At 57.9% G+C, this 12,867-nt stretch overlaps 4 protein-coding genes across 12 annotated transcripts in view; 2 read left to right on the forward strand and 2 right to left on the reverse strand.

Moving 5' to 3' along the window:
* GAPVD1 (GTPase activating protein and VPS9 domains 1) overlaps positions 1-2,544 on the reverse strand; it is a 29,031-nt gene extending 26,487 nt beyond the window's left edge. For 2 of the 9 annotated variants that reach the window (XM_058423069.1, XM_058423068.1), the window contains exons 1-2: positions 2,369-2,381; positions 1,758-1,806 (exon numbers count right to left, since the gene is read on the reverse strand). The gene's annotated coding sequence lies outside the window, so the exon portion shown is untranslated. Of the gene's footprint in view, positions 1-1,757; positions 1,966-2,368; positions 2,386-2,526 lie in introns of those variants that run through there. The other 7 variants (XM_040082951.2, XM_040082949.2, XM_040082942.2 and 4 more) reach the window with 6 other exon arrangements.
* Positions 2,545-2,742: 198 nt separating this feature from the next.
* Positions 2,743-6,707, forward strand: HSPA5 (heat shock protein family A (Hsp70) member 5). Its single transcript, XM_040083691.1, has 9 exons — positions 2,743-2,780; positions 2,990-3,128; positions 3,336-3,567; positions 3,793-3,930; positions 4,201-4,313; positions 4,392-4,782; positions 5,053-5,290; positions 5,480-5,647; positions 5,833-6,707. The coding sequence occupies exons 2-9, from the start codon at positions 3,013-3,015 to the stop codon at positions 6,390-6,392; spliced, it is 1,956 nt and encodes a 651-aa protein (XP_039939625.1). The 5' UTR covers positions 2,743-2,780; positions 2,990-3,012; the 3' UTR covers positions 6,393-6,707.
* Positions 6,708-7,194: 487 nt separating this feature from the next.
* On the reverse strand, positions 7,195-9,429 carry RABEPK (Rab9 effector protein with kelch motifs). The gene is made up of 7 exons (XM_040083692.2): positions 9,371-9,429; positions 9,129-9,265; positions 8,893-9,045; positions 8,627-8,788; positions 8,222-8,371; positions 7,891-8,040; positions 7,195-7,704 (listed from the first exon to the last, which is right to left on the reverse strand). The coding sequence occupies exons 1-7, from the start codon at positions 9,427-9,429 to the stop codon at positions 7,442-7,444; spliced, it is 1,074 nt and encodes a 357-aa protein (XP_039939626.1). The 3' UTR covers positions 7,195-7,441.
* A 78-nt stretch (positions 9,430-9,507) lies between these two features.
* Positions 9,508-12,795, forward strand: PPP6C (protein phosphatase 6 catalytic subunit). The gene is made up of 7 exons (XM_040083135.2): positions 9,508-9,628; positions 9,750-9,845; positions 9,940-10,005; positions 10,373-10,514; positions 10,889-10,968; positions 11,108-11,317; positions 11,975-12,795. Exons 1-7 carry the CDS (start codon positions 9,554-9,556, stop codon positions 12,221-12,223), a joined length of 918 nt encoding a protein of 305 aa, XP_039939069.1. The 5' UTR covers positions 9,508-9,553; the 3' UTR covers positions 12,224-12,795.
* The last annotated feature ends 72 nt before the right edge of the window (positions 12,796-12,867 follow it).

Here is a 12,867-nt window from a genome sequence, read left to right on the forward strand (position 1 = left end):
GAGATGCCTCTCCCTGCTGGCAGAGCACATTTGTTCAGAACCTGAGGCAGTCTCTCCTTTGATGAGCACAGGACAGACTGCTTCCCACTCTTAAAAGTCCTGGAAAACATGACATTGAATCTTCAGGTGCTGAATTCCACTTTACAATGTCCACGGGTTTGTCCTTTGACATACGGGCACCAGCCACATCTCTGTTGCGTATTTCTGTAATTCAGTTGACAGAAAAGAGATTAAGTAAAGTGGTAAATACTGCTGGTTCACCAGATCCTTCTTCATCCTCCTGTGTTTCCTGCTCAGGGTTTCTTGCTCCTCCTGAGTCTCACTATGCAAGACTCAACTTCCAGAGCAAGTTTGGGCACATCTAATGTGGGCAGGGCAGGGCAAGGCAAAAATCACTTCATCCTGCTGAAAAATAACTCCTAAGTAAGACTGAATAGCTTCCAAGCTAATTCAGCCCTGATGAAGTACCTCTTTCCTCATCAGTATTTATAGTAGCCTCTCACAAACCTTATTTCTTTACAGAAGCTAACTGCCCATCTCCCACAGCTGAGCCAAGAGTCCTTTTTCAGTAGGATGGTTCACCATGACCTAGGGCTCAGTGCTGAACCCTCACGATACAACACCCACCAGCTCAAACACGTGCAGCACGCAAAATGCAGCTCCACTGTCTAATTGACATTAATAAGAAACTCATCCCGCATGTTTGTTTCTGCCCAGAGGCCGCTCTCAGCTAGCCCTGGACATACTGTCCATCCACGTGCAAGGAGCACCTCTCTTCTCATGCCCCATCACAGAACTCATCAGTAGAGCACAGGATCAGCTGACTACTAAATTATCTAAATTATCTATTGCCATGTTGCACAAAATCAACAAAAGCCCATAACCAGGCTAAAATCTGTCCCAGTTGCTTGTGATGCCAGAGAGTGGAGCTCCCTTTAGGTGAGGGTCACACTAATAAACTTTTAGTCAGAACAAGTGCAGAACTTGAATCTGCTCAAACTGATAAAACCAACCTGTTCCCAGCCCATTCTCCTGAGAGCAGCTCCCTTCGCATCCACCAGGAACAGCAGCTGCTACTGAGGAGAGCATATTCTCCATGATTTGACAAATATCCCATCAAAATCCATGCGTGGAGCATCTTAAATATTTTGGAACCCTCCTCGGCAGCAGCAGTTGAAAAGTGTTTCCTGAAGCCACCACCCTGATGCTTTTACAGAGTATTTCAGATTTCACATACCATCCGTGCAATTTCCCCTCCATCCTCGTCAAACTGCAGCTTCTACTTGCGAGTCAACTGCACAGTCCACCAAAATAGCACTTTACCTATCAGTAAGTGTAGTGTCACATGCTCGCTCCGAGAGCTCCATCCCAACAGCTCTCAGGAGCGCGGTATCATGACTTTGCAAGAAAAAAAAAGCCTGATCCTGCCTGGGTCGAGTTCTCCAGCGTTTGGGGTCTGCGAGTAACCAAAAAGGGAAGTCACCGCACTCGTCAAGTTTCAAGTTTTAAACCTGCCCAACACAAAAGCCGTGAAGGAGACGCGGCAGCGAGCGGCTCCCGGAGGCGCCAGGGCCCCGCTGCCAAGGGCTCCGATTCTCCAAATGCCTCCGCAAAGGGAGCGCGGGCGCGCAGCCGGGCAGGAGGAGAAGGGCACGGACGAACCCCCGAGCAAACCCCACCAACAACTTCTGCCGGCGCCCCCGCGCCGCTCCCCCCGCCTCCCGGGCGCTCTATCGCGATAAACCCACCCGACATACCCTCCTCGGCTCCGTCTCTCCTCGGCTGCCCGCCTTCCCTCTCGCTTCCCTGGAAAAACCAAAGGGTTTTGTCAGGCCCCGAGCCTTCCTCCTCCTCCTCCCACCGCTCCCTCCTCCTCCTCGGGGGGAGGAAGCCGAGCGCTGTCGCGGGATACGAGCGCGTCCCTACCCGGCCAGCGCCCCGGCGGCTCCCGCTGCGGCCCGGGCGGGCGCGGCACTGCGCAGGCGGCGACGGCGCTCCTGGGACTTGTAGTCCCGGGGCCGGCACCGGGAGCGCGGCCGGGGCGAGGGCCGGGGAGCGGGCGGAGCCGGGGCCGCTCTTGGAGCTTCGCCCTGTCGTCAGCCCCGGCTCCGACCGGCCCCGGCTTGTGCGTGCGGGGCTTGGTGTCGCGACATGGCGCGGCCTCGCGACCCGCCGGCATCGGCGGGACGGGCAGCGGCTACCCGGGGACGGGTCCCGGTGTCGCCTCGGGGCGCTGGGCACACGCGTGTCACCTCAGCCCCCACGGGAGAGGCACGGGGCTCTGACCCCGCATGGCCCGGCCATGATGCCGGCCCGGCTCCAGCCTCCCCGCACCTCCCTCCCGGCAGTGCCCCGGTACCGCCCGTACCCCAGGTGCCCCCGGGAGCAGCTGCGCCCCCCCACACCGGAGGGTTATTCCCCCCCCCCCCCCGGCCGGTAACCATGGAAACTTCCAGAACTGCCCCCCCCCCCCCACCCCGTGGCCGTGGTCCCGCCCAGCCAATGGGAACGCTCCGCTTGGCTCACGCTTCTCTGTGGCCGCGGCCGGCGGGTGGAACCAATGGGGCGGCGCGAGGGGGGCGCGCCGGGCACGGCGGAGCGGTCGCGCGGTGCTCGCCAATCGCGGGAGGCCAGCTTGGTAGCCACCGGCCAATGGAGAGGCTCCAGCGAGGGCGCGGCAGCCAATGGAGAGGCTCCACGAAGGGGTAACGGAAGGTATAAAAGGGCGGGCGGCGCGGCCTGGCGGCTCAGCGGCGATCGGGGCGCGGCGCTTCTGCACGGTGAGGGCCGGGCGCGGTGAGGGCCGCGCGGGGCTGGGCCGGCGCGGGGGGGATGGCGGTTGAGGGCACGGGAAGATCGGGTGGGGACGGGGGGCGATTCCGCACGGCGGGGGCTGGGCACGGTAAGGGTGGTTGCGGCGCGGAGAGGGGTGAGGGGGGGCGGCCACGCACGTGGCGCCTCCGTTGTGTAACCGGCGGCCTCTCGGTAGGTGGGCGCAGGTGAGCGGTCGGTATGAAGCTTGTGCTGCTGACGCTGCTGGCGCTGGGCGCCGTCTGGGCGGACGACGAGGAGAAGAAGGAGGACGTGGGCACGGTGGTGGGCATCGACCTGGGCACCACCTACTCCTGGTGCGTGGGGACAGGGCGCGGGGGGGCGGCCGGGCTGATGGGCAGTGCTCGGGCCCCTGCTGGGGAGGCAGGGCCTGTGGGCCCACGGGAGGCGCAGGGAAGCGGCTGCAGGGCCCGGGAGGGCGCAGGGAGGAGCAGAAGGGGAGGCGGGGGGGATGTGTGGAGGCCGAGGCCCCGCCTGACCGTTCCGCTCCCCCCCAACCCCAGCGTGGGCGTCTTCAAGAACGGGCGCGTGGAAATCATCGCCAATGACCAGGGGAACCGTATCACACCGTCCTATGTGGCCTTCACCCCCGAGGGAGAGCGGCTGATTGGGGATGCTGCCAAGAACCAGCTCACATCCAACCCCGAGAACACAGTGTTCGATGCCAAGCGGCTCATCGGCCGCACCTGGAACGACCCCTCCGTGCAGCAGGACATCAAGTATCTGCCCTTCAAGGTGGGCCCCGAATGCAGACGTGGGGGGTTGGAGGGGAGGATCTACCGTTCTGGTCAGTAAAGGCATCTGCTCACACTGCCCCCCGGGAGGATTGGTGTGTAAACATTTCCTGGTGTTAGCCACACTCGAGTTATGCCTGTCATAGAGGTTTTGCTTGATGTTCAGAAAGAACTACAGGAACAAGTTGGAATAGTTGAATGGGACAGCATCTATTGTTCTCCTCAGGTGGTTGAGAAGAAAGCCAAGCCCCATATTCAGGTCGATGTTGGAGGGGGACAGACAAAAACATTTGCTCCTGAAGAAATTTCTGCAATGGTCCTGACGAAGATGAAGGAAACAGCAGAGGCTTACTTGGGGAAGAAAGTAAGTGCATAGGAAGCACTGGTAACTACTTGGATTAGCAGCTTTAGGAAATGGGAGAAGGGTAGGCTGAGTCAGGGCTAACCTTGCCATCTCAAACCACAGGTAATGCTGCAGGCCCCTTTGGCAGCCCTGTTCAGTGGGCTAAGCTGGTGCTGGGCCTTCATCTCTAAAGATGGGTTGCTTGTTCCCAGCACTGCTCAGAGTGGCTGGTACTATTTGCAGACAGTTTTCTCTGTCATTTCTGTAAGCTGTGCCTCCCTCCCTGCTCAGGTGACCCACGCTGTTGTCACGGTGCCAGCCTACTTCAATGATGCCCAGCGCCAGGCCACCAAGGACGCCGGGACCATCGCGGGGCTCAACGTGATGCGGATCATCAATGAGCCGTGAGTACCTCACCCTGCCCTGCCCCAGGGGAGCCGTGGGCTGGCACCCCCAGCTCTGACAGCCTGTTCCCTGTACAGAACAGCTGCTGCCATTGCCTATGGACTGGACAAGAGAGAGGGAGAGAAGAACATCCTTGTGTTCGACCTGGGCGGTGGAACTTTTGATGTGTCCCTCCTCACAATTGACAATGGAGTCTTTGAAGTTGTGGCTACTAACGGTGACACTCACTTGGGTGGAGAAGACTTTGACCAGCGTGTTATGGAGCACTTCATCAAGCTCTACAAGAAGAAAACTGGCAAAGATGTTAGGAAGGATAACAGAGCTGTGCAGAAGCTGAGGCGGGAGGTGGAGAAGGCCAAGCGAGCTTTGTCATCTCAGCACCAGGCCAGGATTGAAATAGAGTCCTTCTTTGAAGGAGAAGATTTTTCGGAGACACTCACTCGAGCCAAGTTTGAGGAGCTGAACATGGTAAGTTTAGAAAGGTAAAGTTACACAGCCTCAGCTCTGGATTGGGACTTGGGAATGTGCAGCATCTCGTGCTGTGACATTGCACTTTGGAGTATAAATAACTCCGTGTAAGCAGGCAGCTGTTGTCTGCCAGGGAGCTGGGCCTTGCTGAGGCTGTGCCTCAGTTTGGCATCTCTGCTCCATAGTGGTTGTACTTTGTACCCCTGGTGCTGCACAATGGGGCTTGCTGGGAATAGAGTCTCACAGTCTGCTGGGATTTTGTCTTTGCAGGATCTGTTCCGTTCCACTATGAAGCCTGTTCAAAAAGTTCTGGAAGATTCTGACCTGAAGAAGTCTGACATTGATGAGATTGTCCTGGTTGGTGGATCAACTCGCATCCCCAAAATCCAGCAGCTCGTTAAAGAGTTCTTCAATGGGAAGGAGCCTTCCCGTGGCATTAACCCAGATGAGGCTGTGGCCTATGGTGCGGCTGTCCAGGCCGGGGTGCTCTCTGGGGACCAGGATACAGGTAATGACACCTTCACTGCCAGCTAAGATAGCTGGCTCCAGCAGTGCATGTTGGGCATTGACAAGCAAATGCAGACAAACTTGGATCTTTTCCCATCCTTGGAGTTCTATGCCCGAGGCCTCGGGATCCTGTCTGCAGTGTTGTTTTGTGTTGAAGTTGTGTCACAGTCTTGCCTTTCATGTGTTGCAGGTGACTTGGTGTTGCTCGATGTCTGTCCCCTGACTCTTGGCATCGAGACTGTTGGAGGTGTCATGACCAAGCTGATCCCAAGAAACACCGTTGTTCCCACAAAGAAGTCTCAGATCTTCTCCACAGCTTCTGACAACCAGCCAACTGTGACCATCAAGGTCTATGAAGGTGGGTGTCACCTGTGGTGGCCCATGTGACAGCTGGCGTCTGTCTGCTGTAGGGTTTTCATCCTTGTTCCTGATTGTCTCAGGGGGCTGTAGGTACTTTGTTCATGGAACTGTGTCGCTCCTGGTTTCACAAAGTACAAGCCACAGCTGGGAAAGAAAGTAACCCTGTCTCATTGTTTCTTGCAGGTGAGCGTCCCCTGACCAAGGACAACCATCTCCTGGGCACCTTTGACCTCACGGGAATTCCTCCTGCCCCTCGCGGTGTCCCCCAGATCGAGGTGACCTTTGAAATCGATGTGAACGGGATCCTCCGTGTCACGGCCGAGGACAAGGGCACCGGCAACAAGAACAAGATCACGATCACCAACGATCAGAACCGGCTGACGCCAGAGGAGATCGAGAGGATGGTGAATGATGCTGAGAAGTTTGCTGAGGAAGACAAGAAGCTGAAGGAGCGCATTGATGCCCGGAATGAGCTGGAAAGCTACGCCTATTCCCTGAAGAATCAGATTGGGGACAAGGAGAAGCTAGGTGGGAAGCTGTCCTCTGAGGACAAGGAAACAATCGAGAAAGCAGTGGAGGAAAAGATCGAGTGGCTGGAAAGCCATCAGGATGGGGATATAGAAGATTTCAAAGCACAAAAGAAGGAGCTGGAGGAGGTGGTTCAGCCCATCGTTAGCAAGCTGTACGGCAGCGCCGGCCCCCCGCCCGGCGAGGAGGAGGCAGCAGAGAAGGATGAGTTGTAGATACCGGCGTCTCTGAATGTGGTGTGTGTATATATTGGACTCAGGAACACTTGTTTAAAATATTGAACTCTTAATTTGGAATGTAACTTTGAATCTTCACTCGTGAGTGGAGCTGGAACCGCTAGCCCGACGTGGCTGTATCCTGCTTTTCGTTAGCAGTTGCTCGATGTCTGGGGAGGGGAGCGGGGTGGGAGTGTAAATGTGGGTTTAGAAGTATTGGCAGTGAAACATTCTATTTAACAACCTGGTCATGTGAACTTGGTGTAGAGCTTTTCTACCTGGAATGACCACAATAAATTTGTTATTTACACTGGACCCTGTTCTAGTTCTGTGATTTCCACTACCTGGCTCCAGCCAGGATCTGTAGTAACCCTAAAGGATGGAGTGCAGCTCACCCCCTCCAGGTCACCTTTCCTGGGCTCGGGGAGTAGGACATTTGAAAGCAGGAATTGGGCCGCTGTTGCCTTGGGGTGAGCTGGGACTCAGTTTCTGAAGGGAGCAGGTGGACTTGGACCTCGCTGCAGTTCTACCACAGATCCTGATACGGAAGAGGGATATCAAGCCCAAGTAACTGCTGAAGGGACAGCTTTTATTGAGCTGGGAGAGGGAGGCTATCCATCGGAACCCACTGCCTGCAGCAGTGGTGGTGCCCAGCAGGGAGGGGGGGGGTTTGGTTTAATTGTTTTCCTGCAGTATTAAAACTTTGGAGCTTTAATAAAGTGTCATATGAAACAGACCAGTTTTCTAAAGACTGAAAAGTAGTTTACACCTAATAAAGGTTCTTACAAAAAAAGAAGCCTAATTGAAATTTGGTCTCTTTATTTAACTGATCCTTATCCAATCCATGGGATTAGTTAAGTCCAGAATGACCTTGACTGGTGCCAGCTCCAGCAGTGCCTTAAAAGACCTTGGCTCTTGCCCTGTTCCCTGGGCTGGGCCTGCAGCAGGCAGAGCCCCTGTCCTTCAGGGGTGTCAGCAGCGTGCCAGCTGCCCAAGGTGTTTAAGGGACAGAATGAGCCCCACAGGAGGAGGCTGGTGCTGTGGGGCCATTACTCGATAAGGGTGACCAGGCAGTCCCTGTGTATCTGCCCCTGTGTGTCCATTCCCCCAAACACGAACAGCAGGTGCACAAAGGTGTCCTCAGCACAGCCCTCACCCAGGCCCTGCTGGAGGGGCTCGGCTCTGTCACCTGCTGGGGCATCTCCTGTGTCCCCGTGTGCCCCAGCCTGCCAGGGAATGACACACATGGCGTGGTCCAGCCTCCCGCTGGGCAGGGGAGATTCAAACTGCAGGAGTGTCCACTGCTGCCTTCCTGCAGTGCAAAGATGCAGTCACAGCTTTAAACATCACACACCAGACAGTGACACCACTAATTAAAACAGTTTTGAGCATTCAGTCCTGCAGTGATGTAACTCCAGGGGGAAGCCCAGGACTTGAGCAGGTAAGGTTCCCCAGCTGCCTGGCATCTACCCTGGCACCCCCCAGAGCAGCCCCCTACCTGTGTGATACTTGTACGTAGTATCCAGTGTCCCACTGGGACCTATTCCACCAAAAATGTACATGTGCTCCTGGAACACCGCCGAGGAGTGGGATGCCCGTCCTCCAGGGATGTCCCCACCGGCCAGGATCTTCACCCATCTCATGTCATCTGTGGCAGGAAACAACACATCCACAGTAATGCATTACACTAACCCCACACATTTTGTTGATTTAAACAAAGAAGGTAATGTTTTAAGCACTTAAGAATCAGTATTTCATAAAAAATGTCTCCTAAAATCAAAGCTCATCGCACACAGGTATTGCCCTGCAGTACCTCCATCCACACTTACTTGTATCGATGCAGAACAGGTCATCGTGAAAAACATCTCCAGCTAACCCTCCATGGATGAAGAGTTTGGCCCCAACTGCAACCACGGCGTGTCCGTGCCGAGGAGAAGGAGGATCCCCATGAGTCTCCGGCTGGGACCAGGTCAGGCTGGCTAAAAATGGAAGCACACGTGCATTAGGAAGAAAACTCTGGAGATCCTACTGACCAGCAGCCACAAAGCCCTGCCGAGGCTTCCCATCCAAGCCACTGGGTCTGAATTCCCAGTGAGGACATGAACATAAGGGCAAGGAGGAACCGCCACCCACCCAGTGGGACTCATCTCTAAACAGCTCAACACTTCCAGCCCAAGGGCAAAGCTCCCATCCCACTGCCCGAGGGACCGATGGCCCCGCAGGCGCTGAGGTACCTGTGTCGAACACGTGAAGCCGCTGGTCTTTAACCGGCTCTGCTCCCTTGTCTCCACCCCCGAACACGAACAGACGGGCCCCGATGGCCGCCGAGGACGTGTGGAATGTCCGAGGCTGTGGCTGCTCCCCTCTCACTGGAGGGCTCTCCCACGTTCCTATTTCTAGTTAAGACATTTGATTAATCAAACGACCAGCGAGGGAGCAGAAGCCACGTCCGCCCCGCAGCCCCGAACCCCAGCCCAGCTCCAGGATCTGGAGCACTCACCGGGGTCCAGCACCTGGACGCAGCTGCGGTTCCCCGCGGGGTGGGCACCGCCGAACACCCAGAGGCGCGGGGGGCCGGGGGCGGGCAGGAACGTGGCGTGCTCGTAGCGTGGCCTCAGCCCGCGCCAGCCGGCGGGGACCCAGCGGAGCGGGGCTGCGGACGAGTACAGGCGATCGGACACGGGACCGGCCCCGCTCGCGGTCCCGGTTCCAGCCCCGCCTCGGCCCAGCCCTCACCCAGCTCCACGAAATGCGCGTCCGCGAAGGCCCCGGCGGGGTCGGCACCGCCCAGGAGCAGGACGCGGCCGGGCAGGAGGAGGCAGCCGAGTCCCACGCGGCCCTGGGGCCGCTCCCCGCGCGGGCTCAGCCGGTACCTGTGGGGCGAGGGCGGCGCTCAGAGCGGGCTGAGCCGGCCCGGGGTCCCGCCGGTCCCCCCGCCCCGCTCATCGCTATCCCCCCATCGCCCCCGCCCCGCTCACCACCGTCCCGGGCGCGGCCGCCGCCCCGGCTGCAGTAGCGGCAGCGCCCGCGGGGCCATGGCGGCGGGGCCGGCCCGGCCGGAAGTGCCGCCGGAAGTGCCCCGCGCTTCCGCCCGCGCCGGCGGCGCGCGCCGCCGCCCGGAAGTGGCGGGGGGGGCCGCTTCTGCCCGAGCCCGTGCCAAGATGGCGCCGCTGGACCTGGACAAGTACGTGGAGATCGCGCGGCTCTGCAAGTACCTGCCCGAGAACGACCTCAAGGTGCGGCCGCGGCGGCGGGCCGGGGCCGGGCGGGCCGGGGCGGGCGCTGCCGGGCGGGCCGGAGCGGGTGGTGCCGGTGGTCCCGACGCTGACCCCGACCGTGCCCCGCTCCCTCCCGCAGCGCCTCTGTGACTATGTCTGTGACCTGCTGCTGGAGGAGTCCAACGTCCAGCCCGTCTCTACGCCCGTCACCGTCTGCGGGGACATCCACGGGCAGGTAAGGCCGGGCCGGGCCGCTCCCGGTGCAGCCGCGGGCCAGAGTCGCTGCCGACGCCCGGTGCCCCCTCACGCCTCTCTCTCTCCCCCCGCAGTTCTATGACCTGTGCGAGCTGTTCCGGACCGGCGGGCAGGTCCCCGACACCAACTACATCTTCATGGTAGGTGTACCGTGCGCGGCCCGGCCCCGCGGGGTTTGACAGCGGCTGAGAGGCGAAATCCCGAGGCGCTCCCGAGTGCCAGGCCCCGCCCGGCGCTGCGGCCGCTTTGGCTCCTGCCCGCCAGTTGTGTCGCCGGGAGCCCCGCGGGGTGAGGCACAGCGTCCTGCCCTGCCCGGGTGTCCCGGGGCCGCGGGGTCACGCCAGGGCAGGGGTGAGGGGAGTGCCCAGAGCTCCCGTGGGTCCGAGCAGATCCTGGCTGCCCTCCAGCGCTGGGTTTCCTTGTGACAGTGAGGAGTTCAGAGCAGATGTGTCACTGTGCACTTTCTCGTGTGACTGTTGCTCCATGTACGGCTGTCTCTGCCTTCAGGGAGACTTTGTAGACCGAGGGTATTACAGCCTCGAGACGTTCACGTACCTCCTTGCACTAAAAGCCAAGTGGCCTGACCGTATCACACTGCTGCGAGGCAACCATGAGAGCAGGCAGATCACCCAGGTGTACGGGTTCTACGGTGAGTGCTGCCTTCCCCAGCATCTCTGCCCTGGGAAAACCCACTGGCAAGGCCACAGCACCCGAGGCTCCCCAGGGGCTGGGTGGGACACGGGCTCCGATGTTGTCGTTTGTTAACGTGAGCATTGTGTTTCCAAAATGGAATGTGTTTAAGGCACATCTTGCTGCTCTTTCCTCTGGCATGTGGGGTTTCTGTTTGCATCGTGGTGCCACATTCAGCTGCACAGGCAGAGCATGAGGTGACCAGCAGCACAGAGCTGCCGACAGCCCTTGTGTGACACACCTGAGTGTGCAGGTTCTGCTGTCAGTGTTTGCTCTGCCTGTGTTGCCTGTTTTCCTGTGATCCGTGAGGAATAAAAGCATTCTCTCCAACAGACGAGTGCCAAACCAAATACGGGAACGCGAACGCCTGGAGATACTGTACCAAAGTCTTCGACATGCTCACAATAGCAGCTGTAAGTGCAACCGCCACATTATCACCACCAGCAGATTGTCCAAATGGGAGCTGTAGAGGTGGTGACCTGTGCAGGTTCCCCTGGAGCGCCCGGGCTGGGTGAATGCTGAGTGTTCTGTGCACGTGTCGTTTCCCTGCAGCTGATAGACGAGCAGATTCTGTGTGTGCACGGAGGCCTCTCCCCAGACATCAAGACCCTCGACCAGATCCGGACCATTGAGCGTAACCAGGAAATCCCTCACAAAGGCGCTTTCTGCGACCTGGTGTGGTCAGACCCGGAGGACGTGGACACGTGGGCCATCAGCCCACGCGGGGCGGGCTGGCTCTTCGGGGCCAAGGTCACCAACGAGGTAACGCTGCTGCTCAGGGCCACACACAACCAGAGGTGGCAATGGGGGAACGAAGGGGCTCAGCTTAGTGTAGTGTTTGAGTGGCCTGAGGGCACTGCAAGACAACGAACTCCCCTGTCATGCCTCTGCCATGCCTCTGCCAATAACTCGTGGTGGGGAAGCTTTGCTTGTGCCAGCTGAAAAAAATAAGGCACGTGAACCTAAAAGCACAAATATAACTGCCAGATGTACTAACGCCCATCTTGCTTTTGAAAGTGTGATGTGGTGAGACTCACTAGTGTCCCTGGGCTCTGTGTGGAATGCTTTCCCGGATCTAGGAGAAAAATACCATTTTTTAAGCAATTCTTGAGTTAATTTTGTTGTGTCTGCACTGAGCAGACTCCTCAGGGCCCCACAGGCCTTGCAGGCTCTGACCTGGCCATGTCACAACATCTGCACTCACCCTGCGTTGCCGTGTGACCCTTGCGCAGCACATTCAGGAAGGGTTGAGCCTGGGGACAGCACAGCCCTGCTGCCTGGGTTTCGTGCTGTTGCTGAGTGCTGGGGTGTATTTCATGGGTCTCCGAAGCCCCGTGTTCTGTTCTCCCTCCTGCTGTTCTGGAGCAGGACATTGTGTGTGCTGCTCGGGGCACACTGACTTTCCCCCTCCCCTTGCAGTTTGTCCACATCAACAACCTGAAGCTGATCTGCAGAGCACACCAGCTCGTCCACGAAGGATACAAATTCATGTTTGATGAGAAGTTGGTAACGGTATGGTCAGCTCCCAACTACTGCTACCGCTGCGGGAACATCGCGTCCATCATGGTCTTTAAAGATGTAAATACAAGAGAACCAAAGTTATTCCGCGCAGTCCCAGACTCAGAGCGTGTCATTCCTCCCAGGACAACCACGCCGTACTTCCTCTGAGCCCTCGCCTGCCTGCTGTCGCCTCTCCCTGTCCTGCCCCTTTACAATATACTTTTTATTGAGCACTTTGCTGCTGAAATGCTGCCTCTTGCCTTTTTTATTTTTAAATTATCTAAATTTATTGTGTATTATGGTGTCTGTAGCAAGTTTGGTTTTTTTTTTTTCCCCCCTCCCCTAGATTAATTTCAGAGTATTTGTAATATGTCCTTGAGATTTGTACTACTGCATGTAGTCCTCGCTTAGTTCTGGGTTAGATGAACCGATTCCTTTAACCATCACGCTCCGGGAGCCGCTCGGGCCCGTCTTTTGTTCAGCTTTTTGTTTTTGGTAAGTTTTAAGAAATTTCAGCAGCAAAGTCAGTGCCCGGTGTGCGGCGGGGCCGGGGCTGCCCGTGCTGCGTTCACGGCGCAGGACCGAGCCAGCCTTTTCCGAGTGTTACGTGGATCCCAATAAAGCGGTCAAAGGGCTGTTCCCCGTTCCCGGTTTGTTCCGTTTTCCTCGGGATCCCGATTCAACCCGCGGACCTGCTGCAGCGACGGGATTTGTACATTAAAGTCGTCGTTCGGATTTTTTCCAGGCTCCGTTGTGTTTTTACTGTCCCGGTGCGTGTGTGACCCGGCGCGGGGCGGGGCGGGGCGCGGCGG

Source organism: Hirundo rustica, chromosome 20, assembly GCF_015227805.2.
Source record: "Hirundo rustica isolate bHirRus1 chromosome 20, bHirRus1.pri.v3, whole genome shotgun sequence".
Classification (NCBI taxonomy): Eukaryota; Metazoa; Chordata; class Aves; order Passeriformes; family Hirundinidae; genus Hirundo; species Hirundo rustica.